Raw genomic sequence first — 12,290 nt, forward strand, 5'->3', positions numbered from 1 at the left:
CTCGTGAATGTGTGATCGTGAACAGCCCTCAGTGGGTCCGCCTGCTTCTCCATACCTGGGATCCACCCAGGGCTGCTGGTGCACCTGGGTCGTGCACCGGGTGGGTCCGGTGAATCTTTCCTGTCCGACCCCGCTCTGCTGCTGGCTCTGCCCCTTTTACTGGTTTGGTTTGGTTTGGCTGAAGGGTTCGTTGTTATCAGACTTAACGTGTAGTTCAATTTTCTGTGGTTTGGCTGCATTTCTGTTGCTAAAACTTTACTGTTTTTAAACTTAGTTGTGCAAGAAGGTGCAGTGCTTCCACCTATGCCTCCATCTTGGCAGAAGTCCCCCCAAAACTACTGTTTTATTTAAATCAGTCAACAATGTTTTATTCTATTAGTCAAGAAGTACAGATTTCATTTAATCAAAGGCCAATTCAGGCCTCAAGACACAACTTTAAAGATGGGATCAAAACTAAGATGTCCCACACCATCTATCTAGTAGACTGTATCTTGATACTTAAATTTAATAGTTATTCAACTAAATCAATTTAGCTGCAATCAGAAGTCTTACTTTTTTAAAAGACCAAAAGCCTCTCTGCAACATTATTAGAAAAAAGTCAGTAAAAAATTACATTTTTATGTCATCAAATTGTAATCTGAGGCCCCACAATACGAAGCACTGCGGACAGAGCAAATTCACCAACACAACTGACGTTCTTTCTAACCACCCTCCTCTTCTTTTACCTGATAATCATGGTGGTGATAATGAACAATTACGTATTAATAGGCACTAGTCCAAGAGCTTTATTAACTGTTAATTCATTTATTCCTCAAAACTAGCCTATTAAATAGGTTCCATTATTACCCTCATTTTTCAGCTGAGAGAATGGAGGTACAAAGGGAGGAAGCAAGCACACAGTGGGCGCAGGCGGTCTGGCTCTAGAGTGGCACCCTCTTGAGACTTCTGCTGAGGGCTCTAAGTAGCAGCCTGCCAAAGTCCCATAAAGCCTCTTAAACAGGTACTATTACTATCTTCATTTCATATTCAATAAACTAAAATTCATCCAAAGTAAGATAATAACTAATAATAATAGGATTATTATGTCTAGTTTGACTTTCTCTAAAAACCAATTTCTTAACTACTAAGACACGGTACGTCTCTCTATAATCATTAATATCAACAAATCTAGAAACCATCAGATCAACCAGATCAACTTTCACATAAAACTAAAGATCAAATAGGACTAAAATATTATGCCATGGTGTAAACTTAAAAGATTACACCCTCAGAAAGTATGAAATATCAACTGATTTCTGCCAAGTATTTCCCAATTACCAACAAGCAAAGACATTTATAAGATTAGAGAAAATACACAACCTACATAAAACAGCTTAACGTAAGAGATAAACATTGGGTTGGCCAAAGTTTGTTGGTTTTTTTCCCCCAAAGATGGCTCTAACCATGCTTAGTTGTCTTTAACTTCATTTGAAACAATTTTGTGAGACTGTGCTGTGACAGCTGTCATATGAGTATGCATCTAAAAAAAACTTATGAAAACTGGTGAATTTTTGTGTAGCCACTTTAATATTAAAGATGGAAGAAAACACGCAACATTTCTGGTGTATTATGTTTTACTACTTCAAGGGTAAAAATGCAACTGGAACATGCAAAAAAAAAAAAGATGGGTGCAGGGTAAGGAGAAGGTGCTGTAACTGATGAAACGTGTCGAAAATGGTCTGTGAAGTTTTATCTGGAGATTTCTCACTGGGTGATGTTCCCCAGGCAGGTACACCCATTGAAATTCATAGTGATCAAATTGATACATTACTTGAGAACAACCAATGTTCTACCACATGGGAGATGGCCAACACATTTAAAATATCCAAATTAACAGAATTACTGGTGAAAATGAAAAGTGTATCTTTTATTTTACAGTAAAAACTAAATGGACTTTTTGGTCAACCCAACAGATACAATGTTAACTCTGCCTGCCATGTACACTACGCAACAAATATGAACGTACCTGCAAGGAGGCAAGACCATGGAGTCTTTCATAAGCACAGATCCAGAAAGCAGGATGTACCAACATCTGGCAATAGTTTCTGAACTGTTTAAATAAATAAGTAAGTAAATGAGTAAATAAATACACACACATGTATATGAAGCCAACAGAAAATACATAACATGAAATACACTGATACTGAAAATCATTAAAAATTAAGTAACACAGACCATGTTCACACAGGAAAAACTACAATCATTACCTGATGATAGACTTCAGAAGTATATTTTGTGTGGTGACTGCTGGGGAGGGGATAAAGGGACTAAATGGTAACAGAAAAAATACAATAAAGATTAAATCAAAGTCTAAAAAGAGGTATGTTTATTAGCTTTATCTTATTAATTACATCAAATTCACATTCTTCATTTATGTGTACTAGACCATCAATCACATCTGATGAAGATTAACTTAAAAATTGTACTACATCTGCGCAGTAGAAATTCTATTTCTGATAACTTTCATGTATACTGAAGATAGTATTATTTGAAATTCACAAATTTATCAATGTTATATCTTCACTTCCAACTAAATTTGGATAATAATGATCTACTTATTGCATTCAACGTTATTCTGAAAAACATGAAACTATGCCTACCTAGGACTCTCATTTTATATGTATGAAAGATAAAATAAAAGAATATCAGATGACTTAAGTCCATCAACATTTTAGTTCAGTTAAATCTCCAGTGAAAACCCAGAATCTTGTTAGATGTTAGTTTATAATCTAAACTAATTTCTTTCCATCAAATATCTTTATTTACCATACCTAAGGCTTCAATCAATTTTAATATAAAGATTCTAATATCTATAAAACAAATCTTTCCTCCGAGATGAAGAACTGTATGAGGTCATCCAGAAAAAGTCCAACCACTGTTAATATAATGAGAATGGTTTGAGCAACATTGATGTAACCTGGCAGCCAAGAAGAGTGGACTGGGATGTGTGAACAATGATGACTTCACTGTACTACTCAGTGGGGGCATTAGCTGCCATTGAGTGAGCATGCGTACTTGTGGCCATTGCATTCAAAATGACTGAGCAAGTAGAGCAATAAATCGATACCAAAGTTTGTGCTAAGCTTCAACATTCCTCCACAGAAACTATTCAGATGATTCAGGAGGACACAGCTATGGACAACTGGTGGCTGGCAGTTTCACCATGACAACTGCCCCTGCTCATGCAACACGTGTGTAGAGTTTTTTGGCAAAATATTAAGTTACCCAGGTGACTCAGCCCCTCTACCACCCAGATTTGACACCCTGCAACTTCTGCCTTTCCCAAAAGTAAAATCCCCTTTGAAAGAGAAGGGATTTCAGACCATTGATGAGATCCAAAAAATACAACAGGGCAGCTGATGGCAACTGGGAGAACTGTGTGAGGTCCCAAGGTGCCTACTTTGAAGGGGATTAAGGCATCATGGTCCTATGTGCAATGTTTCTTCTATTTTGTATCTTCTTCAATAAATGTTTCTATTTTTCATATTACGTGGCTGGATAATTTCTGGCCAGACCTTGTATATCTATCTATCTTGCTTCTATCTTTCTATCTATCTACTTGACAAGTCATCTTACATATCTAACAGAAAACTCAAACTCAAAATATTCAAAATCTACCTATCATTTTCTTCAAGCCTGGATCTTTTCTAGTATTCTATGTCCTCAATGAATATAGTACCATCCTCCATCCAGAAACCCAGGCCTCCAATCCATTCTACACGGCTTTCTGGGTTAATCCTAACTGCTTACCACGAGAAGGAAAAATCAGGGTGAATTTTCCAGTGGATACTTTAAAGTTTGTTATATCCCTTCTACTCTTCACCAAGGGGAAGATGTAAATGGCTACAAAATTCCTGCTTAAGGTTCTTTATTTAGAAATTCCACCTCTGCCCCTGGCTGGTGTGGTTCAGTGGATTGAGTGTCAGCCTACAAACTGAATGGTCACCTGTTCAGTATCAGGGCACATGCCTAGGTTGTGGGCTGGGTCACCATTTGGGGGTGAACAAGAGGTAACCAATCAATGTTTTGCTTCCTCTTTCTCCCTCCCTACTCCTCTCTCTGAAAATAAATAAAATCCTTTAAAAAATAAAAATCTCTTTAAAAAATAAAAATTCTACTTCCTTATTCTTTTGAAATACGAGTTTTACAAATTCAAGAAGAAAAAAATCAACACAGAAAAAATTTGTCCAAAAATAAGAGAGAAGAAAGTTATGAATGGATGCCATGACAAGCATCCAAATTTTATCTCGCTTGGCTGAAGCAGTCACAGTTATCAGTAAATTCCACTACAAATGCAGGAAAAATCCTGAAGTTCACGCCTACCACCAAGAGAACCAAGCCAGCTTATGAATCAGAAGCAGTTCAGATCTGGCAAAGAATTTCACTGTCATAGCATGGCTGGACAGTGCAGCTGGTAAGTGAACAAAGGAAAGTGAAACTCTTTAAGGTGGGGTGCTATTTTCTCCCTTCTTTTTGCAAGCAAATCAATCCAAGAAAAATGCAGCCCAGAGAAGGGCAGTACACTTAATCTTGTCAGATTTTATTCCTTCAAAGGCTTCATACAGCTCCTAAAATAAAGGCCTGGACCTACCACTCCAAGCTCCTCTCACTGTTGGTCCTGTTCTTTGCTCATGGCCCCTGAACAGTTTATACATTTTTTTTTCAGTTTCCATATTTTTTATTTTATTTTTCTATTACAATTTGCATTCAACACTTACATAGTTTCAGGTGTACAGCACAGTGAATAGGCATTCATCTAAGTAACAAAGAGATCCCTCCAATAATTCAAGCACCCAACCTGCCACCACAGATGGTTATTACAATACAGTTACCTATATTCCCTGTGCTATACCTTACATCCCTGTGACTATTTTGGAAGTACCGATTCCGAACACACTGGTTTTATAAGAAGCGTGCACACACCAACACAGTCCAGTTTTGGAACACTGCTACCATCACAGAGATCTCTTGTGCCATTTTTGCGGTCAATCCCTACCCCCACATAACCAATTAGCTGCTTTGTCTCTATAGATAAAATTCCTATTACCTGGATAGTTAATATAAATGGAATCTTATAACATGGGGTGTTTCTGTCTTGCTGCTTCCTGTCAACACAATATTTTTGAAGTTTCCTTATAGTCGTACAAGTAAGTACTTTATTCCTTTTTAACTCCTAAATAGGATTTTACCCATATGAGCACACTGAACTTTATTTATCCACTCACTGGACTTCTTCACTGTTTCCAGTTTGGGGCCAGTACAAACAGTGCCACTAAAGAGCACATGTGTGTGGTCTCTGCATGCATATTTGTTTTCACTTCTTTTGGGTGAGTATGCAAAAGTGGAATTACTGGCTCTCATGGTAAAAAGTGCTTAACTTTTTAAGAAACTACCAATCTCCTAAAGTGGCTGTATCAGTCTTCATCCTCACCAGCAATGTACAAGGGTTCTAGGTGTCACTGACATGTCCTCTCCAACACTCATTACTGTCCACATTTTTGACAGGAGGTATTCTGATGGGTATAAAGTGCTATCTCTTTAATTACTGTATATGGTATAAGGGTCTGAATTAACTTTCTGCATGTAAAAACTCAGCACCATTTGTTGGGAAAAAAACTGCTTTCTCCACTGAAATGCTTTAGCACCTTCATCAAAAATAAACTGTTCATTGCTGGTTCCTTTTAAATCCTCAATTGTTTTTAATCCTCAACTGTGTTACAGTCACATTGTACACAGGTCTTAGTTACAAGGCATTTGTAAAACAAACCTGTTCGCAAATACAACGGTTTATTTCTGGGCTTTCAGTTCTGTTCCAATGATCTGTGAAGCTATACTTTTCCTGGATAGCACTTCACTGTGTATAACTATTCTAACTCACTCTTTCCTCCACTACACGATACTCGATATGGGCAAACACATTGTCTTTCCACCATTCTGTACCAGGATAAGCACAGCATATAGTGGACAAACATGTATTAATAAATGAATGAATCAACAAGTGAGTAAGTGTAACTATTAAAACTCATATGAATCATTTAAATAGTTGAGACATAATAAATATGACATGCAGGCAATGAAACATGAAAGTCAGCACCATTCCTATTTATCAGTTGAATCTTTATATAATAAAAAAGGTCACTGTTGCCAAAAGTTTTAGGAAAAAAAAAAAGAATTATCTTCATAACCCTGAGGAAGAGATAGGTTTGTTTTTTTAACTAGGCATGGAAAGCACTAATGACAAAGGGAAAAACTGGGAAAGTAAGAAATTTCTTTTCTTGAAAACATGCCATTAATAGAGCGAAAAGGAAAGCCACGTTATGGGAGAAAATATACACAATGTAAGTATCCAAAACAGGACTTGGATATAGAAGTCTGAAAGAATTTCTACAAACAGAGATATAAGACATACAATTCAATTTTAAAAAATGGTCACAGTTGAATTGGGATTTCATGAAAAAGCTATCCAAATATCCTATAAAAATATGAAAATCATTCCTCATCATCAGTAAACAGGGAAGTGTGAGATAAAATCACAGTGAGATAACAAAATGAGAAGTGCATGCTAGATCCTACTGTTAGAATCCTCTAAATTTGTGCATGTGCAGTTTCAATAATTCTATTCCTAAGTGACCAACGGTAATATAAGGACACAAAAAGACATGAACAAAAATGTTCAAAGCTATTCATGATAGTAAAAAACTGAAAACAACCTAAATATCTGTTAATGAGACAAAATGTTATTTTCACAGAATTGTATTCTGTTAAGCAGTAAAAAAGAATGAATGTGAACACAGGGAAGAATTTCAGACATTTGTGACATCAGGAAAAAAAAATAACCAAAGATTTTTATCTATATGACATTTAAAAACAGACAAAAATAACATAGTGTGATAGAAGGCAGAACTGGATTTGCTTTTCAAGAAAAGCAACTAGAGCCTTCTAAAAAAGCTGACATGTTTCTGTATGTTAACATGGGTAGGAGTTACCCAGGTGCATATATTTATTAACCTTTGTCACAATATACACATTTTGTAAGCTATGCCTGATATATTTCACAGTTTGTGAATATATTTCAATCAGCTCTACAGAAATTATTCAAGAATCAAATGAATTTCAATTCTTTTGAATAGGTCAGTTTGTTTGTTTTTTTTCCCCATAAGATGGCTCTAGTAGCACTTAGCTGTCTTTAACTTAATTTGAAAAAATTTTGTTAGATTGTATTGCAACAGCTGTTATATCAGCATGCATTTTTTAAAAACTTATCAAAATTGGTGAATTTTTGTTCAGTCATTTTAATATTGAGATAGAAGAAAATATGCAGCATTTTCATCTTATCACGCTTTATTATTTCAAGAAAGGTAAAAATGCAATTGAAACAAAAAAGATTTGTGCAGTGTATGGAGAAGGTGCTGTGACTGATCAAACTTGTCAAAAGTGGTTTGTGAGCTCTCATGCTGGAGATTTCATGCTGGAAGATGCCCCACAGTGAGGCAGACCAGTTGAAGTTGACGGTGGTCAAATCAAAACACTGAAAATCATCAATATTATATACCTCAGTGGGAAACAGCTGACATAGTCAAAATATTCAAGTCAATAAAGTCATTAGTGAAATGAAAAATGTGTATTTTACAGAAAAAACTATACAGATTTTTTGGCCAGTCCAATAAAAGTCAAAATTTAAACATTAAAGCAATTAATTTAAGCTAATTCTGCAAATACTCACCAAAAAAGAATCTGATTGCCACTGTATCTCTCATAGCGTGCTCTTGCAGACATTAATCTAAAATGTTTTAAAAAGTAAAAAATTTAAAGATTTTTATCTTAAATTGTTTAAAAAATCCTGTTATAATCACCTCAACAGAAAATTATCAGATTATACTGTCCTCAATTTTTTAGTAAACTAGAGTTTAGAAATATATTCAATAAATGTAGTATTCTCACAAATATTAAGGGCAACAAGTATAATACTCTCTATGTACATTCTATAACCTATCAATTCACACTAAATAATGTTCTTTTTATTTTGAGAAAATGTGCATTTGTCTGCTTTGCACTGAATCCTTGTGTGAAGAACAGTTACTGGCAGAGGCAAATATATACACGTACACAAATTTGTTGAATATATAAATTTGTTTGCATTTAAAAATACTCAGCATTACTAAGTCCTCTAACTTTTAGTCTTTTTTATTTGATACACACTAACACCTGAATGATATTATATAGAAAATAATAAACCCAGAGAATTAATTAGCAATCTGGTCCATAATGCAAAACCTAAAGAATGACCAGAAAATGGGATGGATAAACTGGCAAACAAAGAAAAAACATTTTAAATAAAATGTTATGCAAAGTTACAATAGTTAGCACTTTAGAACACTCACAAGTGTTCTTACTAACAGTGTGAGCACAATGACACACAGGAGGAGAAAACCTCCTTTTACAACAACAGGAAAATGAGGTTCAAAAAATTTATGAATCTTGTCCACAAGGGCTTATACCAAATCAGGAACACTGCTCCTTCCACTCTGATATGACACTACATCATACCATATGCACCTTAAGCATCTGACGTAGTAAGTATCAGTAGGAACCACAAAATGAAGAGTTGTTTTCACTGGCTAGCACACACTGAGCACTGTGCTTTGCTTTACATAGTTAGTTACACCTGCACCTCAAACAGCACAAGTTTCAACTAAGCAGGTATACATATATGTGGATTTTTTCCAGTAAGTACTGTGAATGCATTTCTTTTCCTTATGATTTTCTTACTATGTGTTAATAGATTGCTTATATTATTGGTAAGGCTTCTGATCAACAGTAGGCTATTAGTAGTTATGGTTTGGGGGAGTCAAAAGTTATAGAGATTCCCACAGTTAAGAAAAATTGAGATGGAAAACACAATTATTATGCTTATCCTACAAAAAGCCCCTCAAGATTTGGACCCTGCAACTATCTCCCTAAACTCACTTGAGTAACTCCACAGTACAAGCTTTTAAATACAGCATCACACTTACCTAAGCTGATGTTCCCTGAGGTTTGATAATATTTCCATTCCATGAAGATAAGCATAAATAGTGTTTAAGTCCTAAAGAACAGAAAATATTTTAGATTATTTCAAATATCCTTCTTAAAAATAGGATGACCCACAATTCTGATTTTAAGCAAACAATCCCTGATGACAGGGCTGTGATATGGAAAAGTCATACAATCTCTGAATTATAAGAGATCTAAAAAGGCAGAGAACTCCTCAACCCCTCCTCAGCACAGCTGATGGCCTGCACTCAAACAATGCCAGTCACTGAAAACTCACCATTTCATAGGAAAGTCTAATTCATTTCTAGACAGATGTAACCCTTCTTCTTCAGTGACCTCCAAGTATTTGAAAAGTTGTCATAAAATCTTTTGGATTTTATTTTTTCCCCCTTCCAGATTACAGTCTCAGTATTTGCAGGTTCCAGACCTTTAAGCATCCTGGCTGACTTCCTCTGGAGATGACCCAGTTTATCAATATTCCTTTTAAATATGAATTTGTAAAAAATCTTTTTCTAAAGGATCTCAAAGTGATATTAATGTACAATGAGACAATACTACTGTTCACTCTGAAAGAGGGAGAGAACCCCCCCTTAGCCCTCGTTCAGATACCTAGGTATTAAAAACCCCAGGATGATACAGGACAACCTCAGCCAGGAGCAGAAGATGGCAGAGGAGAAAGTGGGAGTGGTCCACATGACTGACAGAGGTGGTTTGCAGCTGATGCTAGACAGAATGTTGGTGTACTGGGACTATAATTGGTTTAAGCTATCTACGTAAAATGTACCTCCTTATTCTTTTATAGGGAATAATGCCTTAATACCAGCACAGCCTAGACACTACTTTCTTGCTTTGATTTGCCAACTAGACAAGAGGATTATCGGATGACAGGGAGAAAAGGCAAGGCACCTAAGACAACTTGTTTCCATTAGGTTAATAAAACAACATGGAACCACTAAGAAAAACAGCAATAAACTTTGATTCCAACAATTACAACTGCTAATCAACCAGGATGTATTCAAGGGCCACACATATCTCTGTTAAGTCCTTACTAAAATGAGACTGAAAAAGCTTTTTAGGTAGTTAGAAAAATGAACAGATTCAAAAAGGAAGCCAAAGAAAATACGGAAGGTCTCTAAAATTCTGAAAGACAGCAGACAAGGTGGCTGACGTGGTAAACTGTGTCTCCCAAGATGGCTGCGATGATGATGCTTCTGATTCCGTAAGTTGTTCTGCAATGAGACTTCGCCACCACCCCCGCCTCAAAAACTGGAGTCTCTGTGCCCTCCCCACAGATCTGGGTACTTCTGCAAATTTGCCCACACCAAAAGAATGTGGCTGAAGTGAGGCTGTGTAACTTCTAAGACTCAAGTGTCCTGAGACCACCAGAGTTGGGAGGAAGACCATGCTGGCCTCACTGACAGAGAAAGGCCACAAGCAAGCACCAAGGCACCAGATGGGTAAGTGAGCCCCTACTTCTTAAAGGAATCCAGCTACCAGCTAAACGGAACCAAGAGAATGATCCCAGTCAAGGTTCTACGGGGCAAAAGAACCAACTTCTGGTCAAAATGTTCTCAATTGGGGTAATAAATAGAGTCCTGGCAAAAGTCTGACTCATAGTGAGCTCACTGAGCCTGCAAACCCACCTAAAACTCTCTTTCCGCTCCCCCCAAGTTTATAATTACAACGTATATCAACCCCCACAATGGGTCATGACCTATGTATAGCAAAAGCTGTCATGGTGGAAAAAGCCAAGTGAAAACCTCTGAAATTTCCCCAACCCCCAGAACAAGACAGTAAATAAAACACAATATTGTTTCCAGAGGGGCAAAGGAGAGCAGACTGGTGCCACCAGTAAAGACTTCAATTGTGCAGGGGTGCTGCAGAAAGCAGACGGACCCTAAACGTGCCTGCAGGCTGCCACAGACTTACCCAAATGTAAGCCCTGGTCACGGCTGCAGTCCCAGATATTAAAACTGCTGCTGGACTTCAGATATTTTTTACTGTAGATTTTATTTATTTACTTTTAGAGGGAGGAGGAAGGAGGGAGAGCAAGAGGGACAGAAACATCCATGTGGGAGAGATACATCAATTGGGTGTCTTCTGCACGCCCCCAAGTGGGGAAGCTGGCCCACAGCTGAGGCATGTGCCATAACCGGGAACTGAACCACTGACTTGTTGATTTGAAGGCCAGTGTTCAATCCACTGAGCCGCATCAATCAGTGCATGCTTCAGATACTGATTTGGTGAATGGGTATTTTTCTATTCTAATTACAAAAGAGGATCAGAAACAGTATGCATGAGGGACAACATTAACTTACAATATTAAGTTACAATTTTACCTTAGGGCTATTTTAACTCTCTTATTCTCTATCAAAATATAGTCTGAAGACATCTAGACCTCCTGAATGATTACATAGATGATCTCTTGCTGAATGGACAGAATGAACAAGAGAATGAGCAAAAGGTGGCTGGTAGCCAAAAGTCCCCAGTAACACATTCAGGAAGTGGGAGATAAACTCTATGTGGACTCAAAGACCTGCCACTTTAATGTTTTGAGAGGTGAAGTGGTCGGGGGCATTCCAGGACATCCCTCCAAAGTAAAAGACAAACTGCTGGGACTTTATCTTTAGCTCAAGATGTAACAAGAGGAACTGAACTTACCCTCCACCTAAAACAACCTCAAATCAAAACAAATATATGAAACATTTTTTTTACTTTTTAAATTTTTTTAAATTGATTTACTTTTAGAGAGAGGGAAGAGAGGGAGAGAAACATCAATGTGTGGTTGCCTCTCATGAGCCTCCTCCTGGGGACCTGGCCTGCAACCCAGGCATGTGCCCTGACTGGGAATCGAACCGGTGACCCTTTGGTTCACAGCCTGCGCTCAATCCACTGAGCTACACCAGCCAAGGCGAGAAACATTCTTTAAAGAAATAAAACCTCACTGTCATGACCAGTGTGGCTCAGTTGGTTGGGCAACATGCCAAAAAGCAAAAGGCTGCCAATATGATACCAAGTCAGGGCACATGTTTGGGCTGCACACACGGTTCCCAGCTGGGGTGCAGGTAAAAGGCATCTGATCAATGTTTCTCTCACTCTCTCCCCATCCCTTACCCTCTCTCTAAAAACAAATACATAAACCTTTAAAAAATGAAAGAAAAAGAAATGAAAGCCCAGGAAACAAAAGACAGTGACATCAGAGACAGGGGAAACAAAGG

General features: G+C 37.3%; 1 protein-coding gene across 8 annotated transcripts in view; it reads right to left on the reverse strand.

Moving 5' to 3' along the window:
• RAPGEF6 (Rap guanine nucleotide exchange factor 6) overlaps positions 1 to 12,290 on the reverse strand; it is a 183,410-nt gene that overhangs the window by 141,728 nt on the left and 29,392 nt on the right. For 7 of the 8 annotated variants that reach the window (XR_008392901.1, XM_053672746.1, XM_053672745.1 and 4 more), the window contains exons 2-4: positions 9,054 to 9,124; positions 7,763 to 7,819; positions 2,006 to 2,089 (exon numbers count right to left, since the gene is read on the reverse strand). Coding sequence is in view for 7 of the 8 variants with exons in the window: in XM_053672746.1 (XP_053528721.1) it covers positions 2,006 to 2,089; positions 7,763 to 7,819; positions 9,054 to 9,124 (212 nt within the window). In the remaining variant the exon portion in view is untranslated. Of the gene's footprint in view, positions 1 to 2,005; positions 2,090 to 7,762; positions 7,824 to 9,053; positions 9,125 to 12,290 lie in introns of those variants that run through there. The other variant, XM_053672747.1, reaches the window with a different exon arrangement.

Source organism: Artibeus jamaicensis, unplaced genomic scaffold (genome assembly GCF_021234435.1).
Source record: "Artibeus jamaicensis isolate MK-2021 breed Jamaican fruit bat unplaced genomic scaffold, CSHL_Jam_final contig_786, whole genome shotgun sequence".
Lineage (NCBI taxonomy): Eukaryota > Metazoa > Chordata > Mammalia > Chiroptera > Phyllostomidae > Artibeus > Artibeus jamaicensis.